The sequence below is a fragment of the Rutilus rutilus genome (genome assembly GCF_951802725.1).
Source record: "Rutilus rutilus genome assembly, chromosome: 24".
NCBI classification, from domain to species: domain Eukaryota; kingdom Metazoa; phylum Chordata; class Actinopteri; order Cypriniformes; family Leuciscidae; genus Rutilus; species Rutilus rutilus.
This window is the reverse complement of record NC_140228.1, coordinates 27370973-27395303: the sequence shown is the minus strand read 5'-3', so window position 1 is coordinate 27395303 and position 24331 is coordinate 27370973. Positions and strand designations below refer to the sequence as shown.

Sequence of the window (24331 nt, the reverse complement as noted above, 5' to 3'; positions counted from 1 at the left end):
CCTTTTCCATTATTGTCTTTTTAGATACCAGATACATGTCCTCAAAAAATACATTTGAGGCATTTTTTTTACACAATAAGTGTATAGTCCTGACAAAATCAACCTAATCTGGTCACAAATCGGGGAAGAAGGGGATCTTTGGGAACTTTTTGGAGTTTCATTTTGATGCATAAGTAAATCAGATAAAGTCTTTTAAAAATGCAGTCACAAAACAAGTCATTTGCAGTCTCCAAAACATGGAGATCATTTTTCAGCACAAGCCGGATAAAAGATGACAATGATAAGATGTCCTTTAGTTCACTATTTTTTTATTCACAGTACAGATTCACACACATGTAATGTTATCACCCTCGAAATAAGCAGTTCTTCCATGTAAAACATACTGTAATTTACCAACCATATTAAATACTGATGTTTGTCTAAGCATGCAAGCAAAAACTAAACATAAGTGTAGTATTCATGTTTCCCCCTCTATCTGATGTGATGTTTAGCTACAGCATTCCTCTTCTCCAATATACCGCAACACATACGAGGATCCGCACAGGAGAACCTGACCCGCCAGTTTGGCCACGTACATGAAACATCGCAGTAAAGACCTGAAGAAGGAAGAAGGGAGTAATATTAATATAAATGGTCACTTTCAGACAGACTTTTTAGTACTAGACTTCATAACAGCAAGGTAGAATTTTGCCCCATGGTAATCAGATTCTGATTGTTCTGAGATGTCTTAAATGTCCGACTGTTGGATCCAACTGTATGTGTCAAGAAAATTATTTATAATTAAAGTCATCTGCATTAAATCAAAATTGACCATTCTTATTTTTAAATGGTATATTGCAGTATTTATTATAAATGATTTATCTTTGCACATTATTTTTCTAAATTCACATGCCTCATAATCTTTAATCAGAATACCTTCCCCTCCCTCTTGCAGCATCTCTTCTCTTCTCTGATGACAGGGGCGGGGCAACCTGTCACTCACATGAGATCAGCCAATAGCAAACCACAACCATCCAATCAATTCCCCACAGACAAAATCAAGCCCCGCCCTACATCTGTTCTTGTTCCAGAAGCGTTTCATTCGTATACGTCACAATAGGGAAGAAAAGACTATCGCAACTTCTGTTTCATGCTGACTTTAAGATTGCAGATTTAAATCCTGGCATTAGGAAATTCATTGTGTGTGTGTGTGTGTGTGTGTGTGTGTGTGTGTGTGTGTGTGTGTGTGTGTGTGTGTGTGTGTGTGTGTGTGTGTGTGTGTGTGTGTGTGTGTGAATCTCTTACATCAGAAAGAACTTGGCTCTGGTACACTTGATGTCGTATGAGAGTGAGTATATTTCATAGAGTGTGGCTTTAACAGTGAGACAGCCCAGAAAATCCTTTGGGTTCAGCTTGTACAGGTCAAAGCTCAATTTGGCAATTCCACTTCTTCTCGGCTGTCGGAAACTTGGCAGAACCTGGGAAATATGAATTGAGGGCAAAACAAATATGTTGTGAGACAAAATCACTGACTGAAAGCAGTTACGTCATCGGAGTTCTGGGTAAATACAAGCCTGCGCCCTAGTGGAACAAAAACACAAAGATGGGTTAGCTAAAATAACTCTTGCAATAAAGAAACGAATACTCTTTAAATAACAAATGCTGGTGATAATTTTAAATCTTCTTGTTAAGAAAATAAAACTGATAAATGAACAGCTGCAAATGAAGCAACACTTGGGATCTGGTTAATCCGGCTTTAGGGAACGCAATCCTGATTAGACCGGTTCAAATCTGTCTTCATTGTTTGCTCAAGCACAGCTTATGAAACACACAAAAAGGGAAAATGTCTTGTAAAGTATGCAGTAAAGAAAATAATATCCTGTTATATTTACTGTAAGAACTGTCAGATGTGGTTTGCAAAAATTCTCTCTAAAAAAACAGTATGCTAACAAATTTTCTGGATTTTTTCAGGGATTGCATTTTGGTCACAATATATTTTAAAATACACACACAGTATTACAGATATTCTGTATACAGAATAACTATAATTAATCAAAATGATAGCTTTTTCATGAAACGTGGCATAATTAATAACTTCATAACAAAAATAAGAAATAAGTAGAAATTTAAATAGAAATAAAATAAAATGTTATGTGTAAACATCACTTCTGGGACCATCATTTTACTGTTTATTAATGTAAAACAGGGATTCCCAAACTCTGAATCACTTCACTTCAAACTTTAAATATATTATTTACTTGATATTTACGTTACCCCTGAGTTTTTAAGTTATTATTTGAATAATTTAACACCACATTCGCATGTTCACGGTTCTGTGATTTTTTTGTGATTTTATTTTTATTTATTCATTTTAATTTTACATTTTTATGATTTTATTTATCCCTGGTGTAAATGAAAAACTATTTATAAAAAAAATAAAATAATAATAATAATAATAATATATATATATATATATATATATATATATATATATATATATATATATATATATATATATATATATAACTGTAAAAGTATTGTCTTGTTGTATATACAGTAAGGCAGATTTGCACTGTATATTTTCATTTATACTTTTTACTTCCCAAAACAATTTTTATAATATTTTACAGGGAAATGACACTTTTTGTCAATTACAGTAACTTACAGTTAACCAATAACAGATTTTGTTCAGTTAAAATGATAAATATATGTAACTGCTGTACCAGTTTGCTAGGGGTCCAAACTTCCCCTTTCTCCAGGACCATGAACAGAGTATTAGTTGGCAGAGACTGGAAAAAAGCCTCAGAGTCCACCGCTGTCCCATCATCCTCCAGCACCAGTGTGAGCAACTGACACGTCATCAAGAAAGAACTGGCCACCTGCAGAGAGAGAGAGAGAGAGAGAGAGAGAGAGAGAGAGAGAGAGAGAGAGAGAGAGATGAATGGTGAAAATATTAGTATATATACAGGCCCGCATTAAGAACACATAGGGTCCTGGGGCTATAGCCAACCCAAGGGCCCCCTTCATAGTAGCCTATCTCGGGTGCTCCACTAAAAAACAGTGTTTAATATGCAGGGGCGTGATGGGGTATTCGTGACTGAACCACCGGGAAAAGTTTAGGTGCTCCCGATGGCCAGTCAATCTACTTCACAGCCAATCATGGGCCCCCGTTTATAGCTTGGGCCCTATTGTTAATGCGGTTATGTGTATATATGCTACAATGCTACAAAGCTGTAGTCTTATGCTACAATCAAAGTTTAGAAAAATGTGTAGGCCTATTCACTTCAGAAATTTCCATGACTTTTATTATTATTAATAATTAAAACTAAATAATCTGAAAAAAAGATTTTTTTTTTTTTTTAAAGAAATTAATACTTTTGATGATTAATTAAAAGCAAAAGTATAGACTTTCACGGAAGCTCACAATTCTGACTTTTTTTCTCGAAACTGCAAGTTTTACATCTCGCAATTGTGATTTTTTTTTTTTACTCAGTATTGCAAGATATAAACTCGCAATTATGAGAAAATGTCAGAATTGTGAGTTGACTCTTTATTCTAACTCTAAACTCGCAACTGTGAGAAAAAAAAGAAAAGAAAAAAAGTCTGAATTGTAAAATAGTAAGTCACTTACATTTCCACCCCCTCAGGATTGCAAGAGAAAAAGTCCATTTTGAGATAAAAATTTTTTTTATAAACATTTAAAAAGTTATTTTAAATATAATATTTCATAATATTACTGTAGCAGAAGAGACTTCTCTTTGAATGTTAGTATAATCTGACCTGCTCCCTGAGGTCTGCTAGAGAGGTGCTCGTGAAGCCCGTCCTCCTGCGCCGGTTCTGCGAGCACACCCTGTACGGACGGGCCTGAGGAGGAGGCAGCATTCGCTGGGCAAGAGACGTCATCGACGACACAGACCTGGGGAGGTTTAGTACAATTAGATCAGACACTTTGAATATGACAGAGTTTGGGGTATAGAGATAATGTTATAACTTCAGGACTAGCCCTGCAACCTCAGGACAGTCTATAGTTTCTGGACTCAGACTGGCTACAGCTTGTCTGAATTCCAGAAATAACAGCTTTCTGAAAGGATTTAACGGACATCGGTGACCTAGGCAATTTGCAATTTCCAAACAGTTTGTTAAGAGTGAGTTATGGTTATATAAACAGGACGTGAAACGTTACAGTCTGTTATTGTGCCCATAATGCAATGCTTGATAAAGCACAGCAGATAATAGCAGTACAGATCACTTACAGTACACTAATGTGAAATAAAACAGCTCTTAATATAAAATGTGATCACATTTTACAGGCGTTTAATTATTTGATTTGTGCATTTGAGAACTGCATACAATACAGATTGTTTCAAAGCAGCTTTAGAGATAAACAGGAAAGTAATGATATTTCATGCAAACAGAAACTAATTCTGCCGTAAAGCAGCTCTAAAAAAGACAATAGTGACATTATTCAGCTAGTTAGTTAATACTATTAAAAAGATAATACTTCACAATAAGCGTCAGTTTGTTACAGTAGATATAAACTAACAATGAATAATAAATATTTAACAGCATTTATTAATTTAGCTTAATGTTAATTTAGAAATAGTTATTCTGTTCAGTTGTTTTTAAAAAAAATGTAATGCATACAAACTTAAATTTTAAAAATACCATGTTGAAGTCAATATGGCCAAGATGAATACATGCTGTAGCCTAAATATATGATGTAACTAATGCATTAACTAATGTTAACAAATTGAACCTTAAAGAGTTACTATAGGATTTAAAATAAAACAAAACTTTCATAGAGCATATTTTCATAAATTACATAAAAGTTGCTCTCCAATATTAAAGCCTAAAAATGATTATTTATAAAGGCCAAATAGTGTCTTACCTCTTTACAGATGTAGGAACTAATGTTTTAGCGTAGTCCATACTTCCCAGAAGCACTGGAGACGTTAGGAAACACATGCACTGAGCTGTGGCTGGAAGAGAGTCTCTAATCTGAGCAGAACTTGTGACACAGGAGGAGTTTGTGTTGCTGGACTGATGTAATGGTCAAGTGTGCACAGTACTCGACTGCAGGGGGCACTGCTCAAATTAAAACAAATTCACATAATTCATTTTGTAATGAATGAGTACTAGTGACCTATTTCAGGTCTTTTCCTCACACTAAGCTATAAAGACTGTTCTGTTCTAGGCTGTGAGTGTATAATGAATTGCAGGTCTGTAAACCACAGCTGGGATGAACCATGCAGTTCTCCATGAATTTGATATGAGTCAGTCTGACTTATAATACCATTATGAAATTTGATACGTTTAAAAATACCTGCTGGCCATTTGTGCTCTGCTGAAGATGAGTAACGGCTCACTGCACAGTTTTGCTTTGCATTTCAGGACAGTAATCCTGAAAAACTAAATAATGATAACATGACTACATTTATTGCTGAATTTCCGACATGAAATTCACGGAGAAGAGCAAAGCATACGAGACAGAGTTCTTATTCAAGTTAAAGTGCTGAAGAAATGTGGATCTGAATATCTGATCTGATGAGAAACCACAGCCTGATTAATGTGCCAGGAATGACTATTCAAACAAACATTTTATTTATTCAAATGTTTTAAAGAAAAACATTAAAATAAACTTTATTGTATGCGGTCCACTCAGGTCAGGTGTAGAACTGTCAGTGTAACCCCTTACAAATGACATGCAGGGATGAAATCACTATCATGTTACAGCATGAAAAAGAAATTTGAGGCTAAAAAAAATATGACAAACATTATATCATCTGAATATTACACTGGTCACCTAAATGTAGTATTTCAATCAACAAATTAAAATGCATGTACAAAGTTTAACCAGATGTTGTTTTCTAGTAATACAACCCACCCCACCTACTCATGTTTGGGACAACAGCACTCTTTGTACTTGACATTCATTTACATAGTTTGGGTACAAGCTGTAAAACCAATTTAAAAAGCTATAGGGTCCGAGTCTGAGGACGTGAACTGCAAAGAGTTAAACGTCACGGGCTGCTATTTCATAACCCTTTTCACAGACTGTGATGATGTGTTTTAACATCAACATCATAAATAAAGTTTTTTATATTTTCACTTTTTAATAAATGTATGTACATTTATAATACATTGTATTAAATTACAAAAAAACTAGTTAATGCTGCTGTGAGGATACAGCACAGAGGATACATAGCAAATGATTACACACACAAAAATATATATACTGTATAATAATGTAGTCTCTCATTCACCGCTATAGAGGTTCATGACGACATGGCGTGAATGCAGCAGCATAAGCTCATTGATTTGGTTCAGAAGTAACTGTTTGTGGCGCTCTGTGACTGTAGTTGCATTACAAATGATGCACTTATACACTGTACTTATACATTATGTTCTCACCATAGTGTATGAATAAGCTTATTTTGTCACTCAACACTGTTTTTCTTTTTTTTTTTTTATTACACATTTTATTGTTTTTATACATACAGAATACAGAAACAAGAACCCCCCCCCCCCCCCCCCCCCCAGAAAACTGTCTGCCCATCAGTAGTAGATTTTTCAGATCTGCAGGTATAAACTAAGAACGGAGACCAAACTTTTAAAAATAATTCATCCTTACCCTTTACAACCGCATGCAATTTTTCATGAGGGAGGATATTAAAGATCTCCCTGTACCAATGGGTGATACTAGGTGGGGAAGTTTTGATCCAGTTTTGAAGTATGCACTTCGGAGCAATTAAAAGGAGTTTATCAAGGAGTTTATGATGTAGTGCATTGAGATGCAAGTCTCTAGAGGGAAGGCCTAAGAGAAAAACCCCAGGGTTTTTCTTAATTTTCGTTTTAAATATCCCACTGACCACCTTTGAAATAAGTGTCCAGAATCTGGAAATAAGTTTACATTCCCAGAAATAATGATAATATGTCCCTCTTTCTAAGTTGCACTTTGTACATAAAGGGGAAATGGAGACATCAATTTTGTTTAAAATAACGGGAGTAATATGCAGCCTATGAAGTATTTTGTACTGAGTTTCTCTCAGCCGGTTAAAGGTAAAAGTAGACCTGATCAGGCATATAGTCGTCAATATATCCTATATATAGGATATATATATCCAATATATATCCTCAATATATTCATTATTCAGGTCTTTTTCCCATTTATGAGATATTTCTGGTAAGTGGTACATGACGACAGAACTAAGGAGCGAGTAAAATTTAGCTACAAGATGTTTTCTGTTTTTGCACTTTAAAAGAAGATTCTCCACCTCACTGAAAGAAATGTTAACAAGGAAAGAGGATGATTGTGATGACACAAAATGCCAAATCTGTAAATACCCCAAAAAAATGGTGCTTGGGGATATTGAATGTTTCCTGTAACTGCTGGAAGGACAGCAAAGTGCCATCTTTGAATAAATTGCCGAATATATGAATTCCCATGTCCCTCCAAGAGAGGAACATGGGTGAACTGACACCAGCGGGAAAGTCAGGGTTTTGAGTTATGGGGGACAGTAAAGATTTTACATTTCTCCTTCCTAGGTATTTAGATATATCATGCCATATCCTGATACAACAACACTGTTTTTCTGATGCTGAGTGACAGGCAGCAGACAAAGGCTGCTGAGCTCTTTGGATTAGAAGTCAGCTTGAAAAAGACAGAAGTTCTCCATCAGTCCACACCTCGGGAAGATTGCCACACTCCATACATTACCACTGGCAACAGTTCAACCACTTGGGATTGGGGCTGCTCGATTATGAAAAAAAAAAATCATAATCACGATTATTTTGGTCAGTATTGAAATCACGATTATGAAACACGATTATTTCACATGACTTTGGGAACGTGTTGCATTTATTAAAAAGACACCTTTCAACAATTCTTAAAAAAATCTAAATTTGAATTAAAATAAATAATATAACAGATATTTGTGATCGATTTTTTAATGAATCAACTTTAATTAATCAACTAACATTTGTTTTTCTTGCAGGAACGACATTCATATGCTTTTAAATGTTTCCAAACTCATGTCACTTGAAGGTGACATGTTAGTCTTATTTGTTTTCTCGAATCTATAAAAACTGTTGTATCTGTGTTTGCTTCCTGGGATTCTCAATGGAATTTGTCTGAGATCCTCCGGCCTTGCTTCTTGGGAGAGATTCCCTGAGAACTGATCAGGAAGATCTCCTGGCCGTGATTAAAGCATTTAAAGGACATTTGCTTAAGTCTGTTTGTCGATTTATTCCTGCGCAGGAAGCTAGTTTAGGAAGCTAGTTTAGGGGAACAAGTTAGTTAGGGTTGTGGATTGCTGTTTCTGTTTCTTTATTAGATTGTCATAGGTCACTCAGTGTTTAATTTTAAAGTGGTTAAACAAATTTGTGGTGTTCCCTTGCGTTGCAGTAGCAAATCTTGCACGTAGCATGTTTCTGCTCATCGTCGGATTCCTCAAAGCCAAACTGTTCCCAGACACCGGAGTTGGTTTTGCCTTTTTTGCTCACCAAACGCTGCTTTGGCTGCCCTCCTTCTGCCATCTTTACTCGCGCTGGGTTTTTAAATTCCAGCGGACGATATGCACAGGACTTGCCTCCCTGACTGTATAGGCTGAGAGAGTTCATGGCTTCGGGAGGGGTGGATGTGCGCATGCATGTGTCATTCAGAACACAAGACAAAATAAAAGTGTTTTTGCAAAACACAACATGGCAAAATAATAGGTTTTACTCGATTGTACTATTTTGGTGATCGTTGGGAGCCAAAATCGAAATCGAAATCGAAATTCAATTAATTGCACAGCCCTACTTGGGATGCTTCATTTCCACTGACGCCAAGGTTTACAATGAGACTGATAGACTGGCAAAGGCTAACAGCTCATTTGTACAAAAGAATTTGGAACAAGAAGCACTTGAAGAAAAGCACAAAGATCAGTGTGTATTGTTCTGTTCAGCTCAGAATCGTGGGTCATCTACCAACACCACCTCTTTGAGGGCTTCCACCAGTGCCATACCTCCATATCATCTCCATACCTTGCTCAACATCCAGTGGAATGATTTCATTACCAAAACTAAAGTCTTTGAGCAGGCAGAGGTTTACCAGCGTCGAAGCCATGCTGTTGAAGATGAAGCTGCACTGGATAGGCCACATCTCCATGAATGGAGGATTATCGTCGTCTAATATAACGCTGACATTGATTATTAATAAAACATCACTAATAGAGCGTTTAAGTGTTCGTTGTATGGAATATTCCAGCATCAGGCTGCTCCAGATCCAAGTGTGCTGCTTTCCAGGTTGGGAAACATTGAACTGATGACTGAGATCAGAAACCGCTGCCAAACCTGACCCAGACGCTGAGCCAAGAGCTACCTGGATATTTAGCACCTCTGCCTTCTGAGTTGGTTGCTTCTGTGTCAACAGATCAGACTCACATGAAGAGAAAGTGTCAGAGTTGCAGCCAGCAAAGCCCAAAAGAAGGAACGCCTGTCCACCTCGTATAAGAGACTTGCCAAATGTCCTGCAGCTCGTGGAGTGGTTTTAAAGTCCAACTCGTTCAGCATGATCCTGGAACGGCCAGTTCCTTGCCAAGATCTCCAGAGTTTCTGTGAGGAGAACGGCTGGCTGGATGAAAGTGCTGGTGCAGCTCATCCTCGCGCTGAAACACTGCGAGAGCCGTGGAGTCCTGTACTGGGACGTCAAGCTACAGAACCTGCTGATTCCCACAGCTTCACATGACATCAAGCTGCTGGACTTTCGTTGCGGAGACCTGCTAAGGGGCTCTGCCTACAGATCCATTGCATTACTACAGAACACACTTCTGATGATCAACCAAAAGGGAATTTGTTTGTATTGGAAATTTTTCAGTGGATGTTTCTGGGCTTCTTGGGTTTAAGGCTACGTTCAGACTGTCAGTCCAAATCCGATTTTTGTCCAATCGTTGTGTGAACTGTGCTCAGTGCAATAATACATTTAAAACATCATTTTTTTTGTCATCCAAGAACTGGTAAAAAATATACATCAATTATGTGATTACTTGTGTTTCTACTCATGTTGTTTATCTGGTTTGTTGTCCTTGTGGTTTAGGTTATGTGGGAAAAACGTCACGTCAATTGAAACAAAGAATTAGTGAACATTAGAGTTCTATTAGAAGAAAAGATGTAAATTATCCAGTTGCGGCTCATTTTTTATCTTTGAATCACGATGTCTCTTCCTTACGTTTTTGTGGGATTGAAAAAGTGAATGCGCCATCTAGAGGGGGTGATATTGAATTGCTCTTACAGAGACGTGAACTTTTGGGGATTTTTACCCTTCAGACTTTATCACCTAGGGGTATGAATGATGAAGCAGTATTTAATGTGATGTTATGAAGTGCAGATATTATTTACAATTGTCTGTACCTGTCTATGATGGTGATGTGACGCTAATTATGTATTTAATCACTTAGCCTAATTGGGTGTAAATGGATCCTTACATTGATTGGTCATGTGACTATTTTAAATGTGATTGAGTTTGTAATGTTTGTATATGCCTGATGAAGGTCATGAGACCGAAACGTTGCTAATAAAGAATTTTTGATACTTTTTTGAAAGTAGGCCTACGGATAGTGTGCGGGAGTTCTTTGTTTTACTTGACCTACCTACATGGTCTTTTTTTCCCACGCACCTATGCAGGTGTGCGGTGGTGTTTGCGCTCTGACCATATCCGATTGAAATCCGATCAGAATTTAGCTAATGTGAACAGCAAAAAAATAAAATAAAAATAAAATCACATGAAATGCGACTTTTACAAATCCGTTACAAGCTACATCCATATGTGGTTTGCAATCCAAATTGCATTTCTGAAAATCCGTTTCAGTCTGACTGCTCTGATTGGATTTTCGTGTGGTTTATGTGACTTTCTCACGCCACGTAAAATGTAAACGTCAGACGTTGTTATAGGAAACATGCTGAAAGTCGCTGCCGAAACAAGGCTGTGTTGTTGCAAAGTGCCGGACGAGCAGAAAATGACAATATGACGGCGACATCAGGAATAAAGCCACGCATCCCATCCTCCTACAGTTCTGCCGCTGCCTCGTACAGTCTAGTGCACGGCTACACATTTCCATGTTGTCAAATTTAAATTAGACAACATCTCCACTGCAAACCCCTCCATGTTACAGTTGTTGTTTTTGGTGTATTCCTACCAACGCAACGTCATTGCCATAGAAACCAATGCAGATATTCCAGAAAACGAAAGAGCTGCATGGACACACAAATCAGATCTGAACAGTTGTGATACATAGTGTGGACATCAATAATTTTAGATCGGATTCCAATCGAATACACAAATAATAGGATTTGGACTGACATTGTGAACGTAGCCTTATAGGCACTCTTCAGAACGCCCCTCCTGAGTGGTTTCATCAGCACTGATATCATGCAGGACCAGCTACTGTTTCAATGAACTTTCTTTTACGCAGTCCAATCATGAACTGTTGTCCTTCGGGGGAAAAAGAGTAGGGGTTTAACCCCAGCATCCTGACCAAATTTGCCCATTGGCCTCTGTCCATCATGGCAATCATCCCCATATACTGATTGACTTCTTCACTCTGTCTCCTCTCCACCAGTTAGCCGGTGTGTGTTGGGCGTTCTGGAGCAATATGGCTGCCGTCGCATCATCCAGGTGATGCTGCACATTGGTGGTGGTTGAGAAGATTCCCTCCTTCTATGTAAAGCGCTTTGTGTACCCAGAAAAGCGCTATATAAATGTAACAAATTTTGGGGGCGATGCTCTACAACATCTTGTGCGGCTGTTTACCCTTTAGAGCCGCATGCATGGAGGGTTTCCTTCAAAAGCAGAGATAAAAATCATGTCCAGACCCAGGAGAAGCTTGTTGTTTTGTGTTCTGAAGACTGTCGAGTGCCGTCAGTTGATTAGCTGGTGCCTGAGTGTCGTGGTGGCAGATCGTCTCAGTTTTTGAGCACATTGAGCACCATCCCTGGTTTCACTGAACAGGTGGCCAATGACATTACACTTATTGCAATCACAGCAGCCATGGCTTGGATTGGATTGTTAGGATCAGTCGAGATAAATGCAATTATTTGTATAGGATGAGCAGAAGTAACTGCAGAAAGCTTTCTGATCACCTACATAAAGAGGAGAGGACCATGGACTAATGGCTGCCCCACAATCCTCTGCTCTACTCTGTGTAGGCATAGATATTTAACGAATTTTAAAAACACAGATGGATAATACAAAATGCTTTCTGACATTTTGACAGAAAAAAACACAAGCAAGAACAAAATTTTAACTTTTTTAAAGATAGGCCTTACGCATCTGTCAATCATCCCTGCTTGCTATTTTGGAAATGAGCCCAGCGCTATGATTGGTCTTAGGTTTTTGTGTAGTTTAGAGTGACAAATCGTACCAGGCAGCGTACTTTGAGGTCAAAATGCGTATCCACTACGCAAAATGCGTACAGGTTGGCAGGTCTGGAAATTAATACTTTTATTCTGCAAGGATACATTAAATTGACCACAAGTGTCAAAACTGATAGTAAAGAAAAAATGCTACAAAAGCTTTCCATTTCAAATAAATGCTGCTCTTTTGAACTTTATAATCATCAAAGAAAAAAGCAGCAACATTGATAATAAACCGAGATATTTCTTGAGCAGCAGATCAGCATATGAGAATGATTTCTGAAGGATCATGTTACACTGAATTTTCATCATCATTACTCCAGTCTTCAGCTTTGATCACAGGAATAAATTACATTTTTAAAATATATAAAAATAGAAAAAAAGTTATATTAAATCGTAATAATATTTCACAATATCACCGTTTTTTCTGTATTTTTGACTTTTAGATTTTTTTTTATCACAAACACAGCCTTGGTGAGCGTAAGACTTCTTTCAGAAACATAAGCAAATCTTACCAATGTGTGAATGTATGAATAATAACTGAGCACTTCTCCCCAATCCTGATACATCAGTTTAGTCCGGATCTCCTCCAGTTTGCTGTTAAAGGCACAATATGTAACTTTTTTGCTTTAAAAATAGCAAAAATCACTATATCTATGTTATATATATTTTTTAGTTGTGTACTTACATTATCCCGACTGTTTCCAACAACTTTCAAACCAGGAGAAATTTGTAATTTAATTCGAAGACACGTCCCGTTTCTTTATTTCCGTTTTGTCGCCGTCAATGGCGTCATATCCGTGTTGTCCCTGGTTTCCGCTCGTACTGCCATAGCAACCAGAGCTATGAACCAGAGCCCTCTGATAGTAACCAAGGCGACAGACGTGGACCACTGTGTAGTTCGCAATGTCTATTTGCACGCTGTTGTTGTTTCGTTCAAACATTATGGACCATGGCAAGCAGACTTTGGATAAAAAAGGAGAACTAAAACGAGAATCAATATCAGCGCGGTGTTTTCGAGATGCCGAGAGCTCCCATGGACAGTATATAAACGAGAGCTCCACGTCCGAGACTTCGACCGTTTCAACATGTACTTTATTAAACAGGTGAGCACATTTACATAAAACTAATCAATGTTATATAGTTCAACAATGATAAAATGTTAGAATATGATCTGTATGTTATTCTAATGTTGATCTAGCTTACTGCTAGTCTCATACAGACAAACTAACACATAAATTTCAACACATTCAAATGCAGTTTAGTGTGATAGTGTAATGTTAGACCAAGTGAAACAGCGCTGCGTTACCTCACAAGTTTAATTTGTCTAATAAACTGACCTGTGAGTAGTAATTCTGCACTTGCGTGTAGTTCGGTAGAATGAAATGTCCATATTCCTTTTATATCCGCGGGACTCGCGTCGCGTGTGGAGCTGATAGCTGTCTCTTAGCAATCCCGACCTGCTTCATATCACAGTCATGATAAAAGCATCGATGTATTCACTCATCCATAAACATTATTAGATGGGTCGGCTTGACGTTGGCGACAAGATCCATAATTCTTAGCAAATGTTGCATCATCAAACTACGCCTTTGTTATTGTAAGAGGTTAGCGACCCCTAGCAGCGAAAAATTCCATACTGTACGTTTAAACTGCTTCACCACATTATGCCATGCTGGTCTTCAGATCCATATACAACACAGACAATAGGCTTGTTGCGTAAATAGAACGTTCGATATTTCCGGGTTGTCACGGTAGGCCGCACGACTTCCGGTTGCGTTGACGTTATCTCCTGTCAGAGAGAGAGAGAGTCAGAGAGAGCGCGATAGTTTAGTTAGACAGCAATTATGAGTTTCTTAAGAGTAAAAGAAAAACGAATTAAATTTCAGCGTCAATCCAGACGAACGTCTTTACACTGTTGTGTGCCGATGTGTGGAAATTCGTCTAAATACAATGGAACGATTAGTTTTCATCGCTTCCCTGTGGATCTTGAGGTGAGATCAAAGTGGCTAGTCAAGATCCGCAGGGATAGCTTCACTCCAACTGAATGCACTCGTGTCTGCAGTTGTCATTTCCTTTTTGAGGATTTTGTAACGACGACTGGGGGGGAGAAACGACTGAAGAAAGGCAGTGTCCCTTGTTTGTTTGACCTGGAATGAGTTCAGCGTACCGGCACCTCGGCTTAATGTCTGGCAACGTCGGCCAAGGCCTCCTTCCCCTGACCTACCGATGGCGTCTGACAACGAGGTGGTCACAGAGAAGTCAGTAGTACATCGTGATCACGCCTACTGTGTCACCCCCACTACTGCACTTGTCACACATCAGCTGGCAGATGAAAACGAAGCCCTGAGGAGGAAGGTAGAGGAGCTCCAACAAGAAGTCCAATCACTGCAACTGCAGTCTCGGTTTGGACTCCAACACCTCCAAGGATCCGATGAGGATATTCGTTTTTACACAAGGTTGGTCCATGCTATTATGCAATTGTATGTAGTAGCCTAACTACATATGTGTGTCTGGGTTGCAGTGGGGGTTATAGTACTGAAAATCTATACTCAAGTTAAAGTACAATTACTCCCTTAAAAATGTACTCGAGTAAAAGTAAAATGTCCTTTTTGAGAAACTTACTTAAGTAAAATTAAAAGAAGTACGTTGTTCCATTTTTTAAACTATTTTTATGATGTGCTGGAAAGTGTAAAATAGTTAATACGGTTTAAAACAGCAGGAATATGAGAGTACACGTTCCTTGAAAAACTACTTTTTTACTCATGTGCGTTGCAAGTACACTGAAAAAAATTATTGTTGAATTTAATTTAAAAAAATTATTATCCTGTTACAAAATTAAATGTTATTGTCTGGGGTATCTGGAGATCCCAAAGATCACAAGTGACAACATAAACAAGGGTTAAACTGATATGTTGTCTGTTTACAAACATTCACAAATGCAGAGATGTTATTGTTCATTTTTACAAATCTATACAAAACTGATTTATTTTTACAAATCTATAAAACCTGAACTGATTCAATTTAATAAATACATACAAAACTAGAACTGATTTACTGTAAATTATTCTAAGAGTAACAGTAAATAGTAACAGTATCTATTTCAAACACACAGCCATGTAAAAATAAAAAAAAGAAGTGATCCCCCTTCTCCCTAATGATTTGTGCAACCTCTGCATCTTTGTAGATTCTTTGGATGACCATGTCATCCTCTGCAAACACCACAAAGTCACACCACTCCATTCCATGGCCTTGGACCTGCCAGTAGTAGCTGTGCTGCCGTTTTAATTGCATTGTGTTGCCATGCAACTTCAAGTACTTGCAATCAACATAGCTCTTGCAATTTGGGCATTTAATCTCAACCAAACCATAGGGAGGGTTTTCAGTTGGGTCAAATACAACCCCGTCAGGAGAAGACCCTAACCAGGGGGCATCAGGGTGGATGATAAACCCACAGGGCCAATAGTTTGTGTTCTTGACCCTGCAGTTCTCCTCAATGGCAACAGGTTCTAGTACCAGGCCCCTCTTCATGGCAGCAGTTTGAACAGTGCCCTTCCAAATCCTCTGAGCGAGCTGCTGTGCTGTACTCTCACCTCGAACATGGCACAGTTCTCTAAAGTGTGAGGACGTTAGCCGTGGTCGACGAACCTGATGCCACTCTGCAGACAAGCTCTGGTCCCGTGTGGAAGCCTCCACCTGTCTGGCCATTTCAATACTTGTCTGCAGGGAGACCAGATGAAGTTGTTGTTGTTCACTGCAAGCAAACTGACAGGTTGTAGGCTCCAACCTGTAATCAGCCAACGGCAGAAGTGGAGGTGCATCTGAGTGCAACTGGATGGTCCTGGTGGGTGCTACTGGGTGCTGAGAGGCGATGGCACTTCCCTCCTGCACTTCCCCTAGTGCTGACTGGACTAATGGAACATCAGAACTAATGGCCATGGTGGTGATGAGTGGCGCCAAGGTCGCAGGGAAATCACTATACACCTCAGCCACTTTGAGCATGTCCACATCTGGCAGTTCTCCCCTCAGTGCTTTGTAAAGTGTGCTCCTGTGTACATAGTTAGTTAGTTAGTTAGTATACTTTATTGTCCTTTTTCAGGAAATTTGTCTTGGACTCAAAGCTGCATTAATACACAACATATACATACATACAACATATGCACACACAAACCACTAAAGAGCTAAAAGTGTTAACAGCATCAACAGTCCCTATTCCCACCATATAGGCAAATTGAAATGGAACATGGTATGTGTTTCAGATGTTATTTTATTTTCATATTTTAATCATGTTTTATCTAAATTATAGAAATAAGATAAAATATTATTACCTTACACCATTTCCAACCGTCTTTTGCTTGGGTTTGGCTGACAACACGACCATGTCTCTGACCCGGCCTGGCTTCACACCCTGTTGATAGTAATGGTCTTTAATGAAAGCAAGCTTTGAACACATACCAATTCAGCTGACTGACTACACTATGAAACAGTGTGGTTAATAATGCTCTCAGACTTACCATAGACCTTGGCTTGTGCCAGCGTTGCTCTGTTTCAGTGCAACTAAGGACAGGGGGTACAGCACTGATCTGAAGCTGTGAGTAGTGTGCTGTCTGATAGAGCAGTGCAACATTGTGATTGCACAGTGCCTTACCAGCCACACATGAACACACAGCCTCACACAGTTGCACCGGGAATGAGTGCTCAAGTGTAATCTTTAAAAAAAAAGAGAGACAATTTTACAAACTAATCATATTACAGATAACCATTACCATCTTAAATATAGTACAGGCACAGGAAATGGAACAAAATCAACATTTCAGATTTTTAGTCATGGTAGGCTTAACCATATCATATTAGTCATATTAGTTAACAAATGACCAAAAATAGTCGTTTTTAGTTCTATTTTTTTAAACATTAAAATATTACAGTATTACATATGTGAGATGTTAGTAGGCTATTACAAGTCAAAAACGTTACATGAATACTGAACATACAGATAACTGAAACTTCAACTAACTTACAACTTAACTTACAACTTAACATACAAACTTAACTTAAACTTAACTTATAATAAATAACAGCCGTCACAACCAGTTCCTGGAGTTTTCATGGGGGCTAGGTTAGATATTTGAGTGCTACTTTCTGCCGATGTTACTGATACAGAACCTATCCTAGCGACACAAAATCCCCAGGACATGGTTGGAGCAGAACTTGCTGGAACAACTGAACTATCTTCGATCCTACTCTGAGGTCGTGAGGTTTCTCATTCTTCCTCAGTGACCTATGGCAGGTAGCGCGGACACTCACTCTCCCTGTCTCTGGCTCTTTGTTTGACACTGAGTTAAGAATAATATCATGTTATGATCAAAACACTTAAAACAAGATAATATTCGTCAGGCTCATTCAATGTTTAACGTTACTGGTTAGCAAGATAGCTCATAGGCTAGGCTACTAGACTAATACAAAGCATAGTAAAGGAACTTACCTTCGTAATTGTCAATGTAGCTGGAAATATACATTTTAAACCCCTTCTCCCGCTTGCTCTTTGGGGCTGATGTTGAGGATTGTATAATCCTATGTACATCGTTTACGGTTATCCTTGGCAGGTCCTGCAGGCATCGTGTGTAAAATGCCATCTTCCTCGTTGACTAAAGTTGACGTTATCGTTCTCGCTCTGACAAGCAGCTGCTCGCTGTCAGACTCGCTCTGACAGGAGTAACCGGAAGTCGTGCGGCCTACCGTGACAACCCGGAAATATCGAACGGTCTATTTATGCAACAAGCGAATTATTACCACACATTAAGCTCACATTTGTGAGTGTTTACTCCATTGTGATTTGATACTGCATTTCTCAAGTGCGATTCTGTTGTAATGTTTTTTAGGCAATTAAACTTAGATAATATTGTGTTGTAATGTTGACTAAATAGATTTAAATAACTCACCAGTTTTATGGAATCAAAACAAGAGCAATTGGTTTTCTCGCTATTATGAAAATGATGTGAGATACAGACACAAGTACGTGCAAGAAATTACCTAAAAGCTTGTTTACAGAGTGTAATGAACACTAACCGTGGATGATCCCGCTTATACCATGGTCCACAGCCAGAATTGATGTTTGCAGCGCAATATTTGATCGGAAGAGTAAAATGGCGGTAATTTCCGTCAGTTAGAAATAGCATTCTGCCCGCTTTAAATCACACACATTTTTTAAGATTATTAATTAATTATAGCACTTGTTTAAATTCATTACTGTTTGAAAGCGACTTTTAACTTGACTTTAACAAACTCGAGAGGTGGGTGTGTGTGTGTGTGTGTGTGTGTGTGTGTGTGTGTGTGTGTGTGTGTGAATTACCTTCGTCTGTTCAGAGTGAGTCTCTCTCTCTCTCTCTCTCTCTCTCTCTCTCGATTTTACCCCGTCGTTGCTGATAAATACGATGTAGCGAAGCTATTTAACAAAAGTCGCAGTGCAGCATTGATAGGTTTCTGTGCGCTCACACTTCAACAAATAGTGCTTCTCCGCTTCAATGAAAACAGAGCAAGCGCATTAATATAGAAGAGTGATTAAACTGACCTGGAACTACCTGTGCATTAAACGGTTTTATTGAACTCTTTCTAGGCAATCATACGAGTCTTCAGACAAACCATGGTATGAATTGATTTAGTGCTCGAATGTATAAAACTATTTCCTTTAAAAAATATTTATTGGTTACGGTGACACATTGCTGCCACATACTCTATGTCGTAATAACGAGATCTTATGTCGTTAAAACGACATCTTTTTCTCGTAATAACGAGATCTAATGTCGTTAAAATGACATCTTTTTCTCGTAATAACGAGATGTTATGTCGTTAAAACGACATATTTTCTTGGCCTTATAAGGACATGTGTAGTCATGTACAAAATATGTCTTTGTCCACATAAAATTGATAGCCTATCTCACCTTTATCACACTTCTACGTTCAAAAAGCTTATAATAGCAAAAAGCAAATAGTAGCAGCCCCCAATCAGGCAAAATTAATCAATGAGGCCCTTTTAAAAAATATATATATTTTACATAGGCCTATAAGTTTTTTTTATATAATATATTATATATAAGATTTATTTTTGTTAATAGGCTATATCTTCATTACCTAGAGATATAATTAAACAAAAAGTAGTCAAAACACATCTAACAGAACATAGCCTAAGTTGTTTATTTTTAACAACATTGTGTTCTTATTTTGTTTAATTAACAAAATGTCAATCTTCGTCTTTATAACAGAAGATGCGATACAATACAAAAATCTTCAAGATACAGCCTACAATCTTCACATGTATAACAGATTGTCACCTTATAAACAGTCCGTTGTGTGGTGGAGTAAGCAATGCTATATAGAAATATATGGTTAGTATCTTAATTTAAACTTTATTTTATTATTTTATTAGTTCATTAACTAATTATGCTAACTCAACTAATTTAATGTAAAGAGCTGGATACTAATTACTAATTAAATAATGTCAAATATTAAATGTAGGCTATTGAGTTGCCATAGACTAAAGATTTTTCTAGACTAGTAGTCATTCAAGCAATTAGGACTAATCATACGTTTATATCTAATCCTGGGTGCATATAACTAGTGGTCAGTACATTCTGCACTGATATTCATTACTTTTCAGCTTATTACGACCCGAGTTCAAGTCCCGGTTCGTCAAACTTTCTTGATACTTTACTGTCCTATCATAATAAAAGGCAAAAAAATATATTCTCTAAACTGATGCAAGTTAAGCTCCATCCAAACACAAAAATAAAATCTGCATTTTTTAAGCCATTACACCAACACCTCTCATAATGGGAGTGGGGGAACGGATTCCGACAGCTGTTTTTATTGCCGTCAGATTCTGTTCCCCCCATATTTCTGACACACTGAGGTTCTAATATTTATCAAATTGATGCTGTTTAAAGGTCCCGTTCTTCGTGATCCCATGTTTCAAACTTTAGTTAGTGTGTAATGTTGTTGTTAGAGTATAAATAATATCTGTAAAATTATAAAGCTCAAAGTTCAATGCGAAGCGAGATATTTTATTTAACAGAAGTCGCCTACATCGAACGGCCCGTTTGGACTACATCCCTCTACTTCCTGCTTTAATGACGTCACTAGATCAGTTTTTTGACTAACCTCCGCCCACAGGAATACACAAAAAAAGGGTGCGTGGTCTTGTTGCGCTCCCACGGAGAAGAGGAAGAGTTGCGTTTGTAGAGTGTGTTTGTCGCCATGTCGTCGAGACGCTGTTATTTTCATCCCGGAGTCCAATCACCTTTGTTTGGCCTTCCCTGAGCGCATGCATCTCCACGTTATGGTAAGAGGCGTGACCTTTCAGGGCAACGTGCGCTAAGCTGCTGTCGAATCACAACACAGGAACCGCTGGCACAATCAGAACTCGTTACGTATTTCTGAAGGAGGGACTTCATAGAACAAGGAAGTCATCAGCCCGTTCTTAGGACAGTGAAAACAGCGGTATACAGATAAGTAAATTGTGTGAAAAATACTGTGTTTTTTTACACGCGAAACATGAACACATGTTATATTGCACACTGTAAACACAATCAAAGCTTCAAAAACACACGAAAAACGGGACCTTTAAGCTCCATCCACACACAGAATAGAATAAGCATATTTTAAGCCGATACATCAACACCTCTCATCATTGGGGTGGGGGAACGGGTTTCGACAGCTGAACTATTTGCCGTCGGATTCTGTTCCCCCTATGTTTCTTACACAATGAGGTTCTAATATTTATCACATTGCAGCTAATTGCTAAACCCAATTACCCTGGTAATCCAGAGTTCTCGCGAGAGCACAAGTTGAATTTGCTCAGCGAGTTACTCTGGTGTCGAATAATGATGCTCATTAAATATGCCCTTCGATCTGAGCTGCACCAATCACATGGGGTTATCTGATATAGGCGGGCCAGAGGTGAGCTAAACAGATGACGACAGCGCTGTGACAGTCGAAGTCATTAGTAAACATTGCAAGATGGCTATGGATGAATACCAGTTGTTTGAAACGGCTTTTGCCGCTACAATGAACAAGTTAGACTTGGCTTTTTATCTAAAACAGGAACAGAAGACGCCGCTCGAATCGTTCCTTTGCAAGAAGGACATTTTTGCTGTTTCGCCGACCGGATACGGTAAGAGTATAATCAGAGAATGTCTAATAAGGTTAGCTCCGCTGGTAGCTGGGGTTTATTGTTGTGATTGGTCGTAGTGTTATCCAATTGCGTGCAGCAAGATTTTCAAATGCACTTGGTGCCGCCCCTTGAGCTGGGCAATTTTCATTAGTCGACGCCAGACCATTAATCTTTTAGATTTAGGTCTGGATTTTCAGGCTAAAACCCAATAGCCTAGTGGTCAGTACACTCTGCACTGGTATTCATTGTTTTTCAGCTTATTGTGACCCGAGTTAAAGTCCCGGTTCGTCAAACTTTCTTGATACTATACTGTCCTATCATAATAAAATGCAAAAAAATATATTCTTTAAACTGACTTAAAACTGACTCCATCCACACACAAAAATAAAATCAGCATTTTTTGTGGGGGAACGGATTCCGACAGCTGTTTTTCTTGCCGTCGGATTCTGTATTTTAAGTATTTGAGTATTTTAAGTTGTTTCCACTGTTGATAGGAAAATGCGAGTGATGGCACCGGCGCCTCTATGTCATGCAGTGCGCGCTCCACACTCTTGTTTTGCATTGAATGCCATTTAAATGATTTGCTGTGCACCGCAATGCCATCCTCCCATAGAAAGACACGTTAAGAGCCACCTTTATTTTCTTTAGAATAAAGGGTTTGGAAAGAAAACGCTTAACGTGTAATTAAATGCATTGCGTTCATATTCTGGGCTCATCTGCTTTTCTGTAGGATAGTATGGTTTATTAATAAGGTGTACAGCATTTGATCTTTATCACTGAAGTAGCCTATTAAGCACATTAAGCTTTTTCTTTATTATAAGGGTTTTCTATGGGAGGAAAATGTGCAATTAAACGCAATGTTCGTATTCTGGGCTCATCTTATTAATAAGGTGTGTACAGAATTTGATCTTTTAACGTGAATGTCCATTGGGGGCTGTTATTTCTTCAGCTTTTTGAACGTAGACTATGTAAAGACATGATTGGCTAGCATATTTTGGACTACACATGTCCTTAAGGCCAAGAAAATATGTCGTTATAACGACATAGCATCTCGTTATTACGAGAAAAAGATGTCGTTTTAACGACATACGATCTCGTTATTACGAGAAAATATGTCGTTTTAACGACATAACATCTCGTTATTATGACATAAGATCTCGTTATTACGAGAACATTTTTTCGTTTTAACAACATAAGATCTCGTTATTACGAGAAAAGATGTCGTTTTAACGACATAAGAAGAAAATGACATCATGAAATGACATCATGACGACATCATGTCATGACATCATGACATCATGTCATGACATCATGAAATGACATCATGAAAATGAAAATGAAAATGAAAATGACTTGCAAGAAAATGACATCTATGAAAAGTTTCAGTCAGGATTCAGGCCGCACCACAGCACTGAAACTGCGCTCGTTAAAATCACAAATGATTTACTTTTAGCTTCTGACCAAGGCTGTATCTCAATATTAGTTTTACTTGATCTTAGTGCTGCGTTCGATACTATAGATCACACAATACTCTTAGATCGACTACAAAATTATACTGGTGTTCAAGGACAAGCATTAAGCTGGTTCAGATCATACTTATCTGACCGCTACCATTTTGTCTATTTAAATGGAGAAAAATCGATCATAACTCCAGTAAACTATGGAGTGCCGCAAGGATCTGTGTTAGGCCCTCTATTACTCTCAATATATATGATGCCACTTGGAAATATTATAAGGAAACAATGGAATTAGTTTCCATTGTTATGCTGATGACACTCAAATATATATTTCATCACGGCCGGATGAAAACGCTAAATTAGTGTGAGTGTGAACGCTAGAGTGTGTTAAAGATACAAAAGATTAAATGACGCGTAATTTTCTTTTATTAAATCCAGACAAGACAGAGGTACTACTTATTGGATCAAAAAAACGCCCACAAAACCTCTCACAATACAACTTTAACATAGTAGAATGTCCGGTTACTTTATCCTCTACAGTAAAAGACCTGGGTGTTATACTAGATTGCAACCTGTCTTTTGAAAATATAACATTAACATATTTCATATGTTACAAAAACAGCCTTTTTCCACCTTAGAAACATTGCTAAGCTACGTAATATGCTATCAGTTTCTGATGCAGAAAAGTTAGTTCATGCATTCATGACCTCGAGACTAGATTACTGTAATGCTTTATTAGCTGGTTGTCCTGCATCCTCAATAAACAAGCTACAGTTAGTCCAAAATGCAGCCGCTAGAGTTCTTACTAGATCAAGAAAATATGATCATATAACACCGATTTTATCATCACTACATTGGTTACCTATAAGTCCTGTATTAATTACAAGGTATTGCTACTGACTTATAAAGCCCTAAACGGCTTAGCTCCAGTCTATTTAACGGATCTTCTATCGCCCTATAATCCATCGCGCTCTTTAAGATCTCTAAATTCAAGGCTTTTGGTCATACATAGGATATCCAGATCCACCAAAGGAGGGAGAGCATTTTCACATTTAGCTCCAAAACTCTGGAATAGCCTTCCTGATACTGTTCGTTGCTCAGACTCGCTCTCCCAGTTTAAAACTAGATTAAAGACGCATCTCTTCAGCCAGGCATTCATATAATACTTTAATCTTACAGTTAAATCCTGTCTCTAGTTCATAAACGCCAGAGGAGAACTGGCCCCCGACTTAGCCTGGGTTCTCCCAAGTTTTTTTTTTTTTCTGCATTAGGTCACCTGATGGAGTTTTTCGGTTCCTTGCCACTGTTGCCTTTGGCTTGCTCAGTTGGGGATATTTTG

At 38.1% G+C, this 24331-nt stretch overlaps 1 protein-coding gene and 1 long non-coding RNA gene across 2 annotated transcripts; both read right to left on the bottom strand.

Annotated features, from left to right (window-relative positions):
- Window positions 1-287: 287 nt before the first annotated feature.
- cidea (cell death inducing DFFA like effector a) lies at window positions 288-5064 on the bottom strand. Its single transcript, XM_084399665.1, has 5 exons — window positions 4868-5064; window positions 3760-3895; window positions 2703-2858; window positions 1285-1457; window positions 288-596 (listed from the first exon to the last, which is right to left on the bottom strand). Exons 1-5 carry the CDS (start codon window positions 4942-4944, stop codon window positions 488-490), a joined length of 651 nt encoding a protein of 216 aa, XP_084255791.1. The 5' UTR covers window positions 4945-5064; the 3' UTR covers window positions 288-487.
- Window positions 5065-16190: 11126 nt separating this feature from the next.
- On the bottom strand, window positions 16191-16961 carry LOC311283603. Its single transcript, XR_014626089.1, has 3 exons — window positions 16884-16961; window positions 16698-16777; window positions 16191-16417 (listed from the first exon to the last, which is right to left on the bottom strand). It is a non-coding gene; the product is annotated as an uncharacterized lncRNA (long non-coding RNA).
- Between the last annotated feature and the right edge of the window lie 7370 nt (window positions 16962-24331).

Excerpts from the sequence above, each read along its gene's own strand:
- cidea (XM_084399665.1), bottom strand. The coding sequence starts at position 4,944 with ATGTGTTTCCTAACGTCTCCAGTGCTTCTGGGAAGTATGGACTACGCT. Across the intron at positions 1,458-2,702 it reads TTTGGACCCCTAGCAAACTG|GTTCTGCCAAGTTTCCGACA; the intron begins GTACAGCAGTTA and ends CATATTTCCCAG. Across the intron at positions 597-1,284 it reads AGAGCCAAGTTCTTTCTGAT|GTCTTTACTGCGATGTTTCA; the intron begins GTAAGAGATTCA and ends TTCCTTCTTCAG.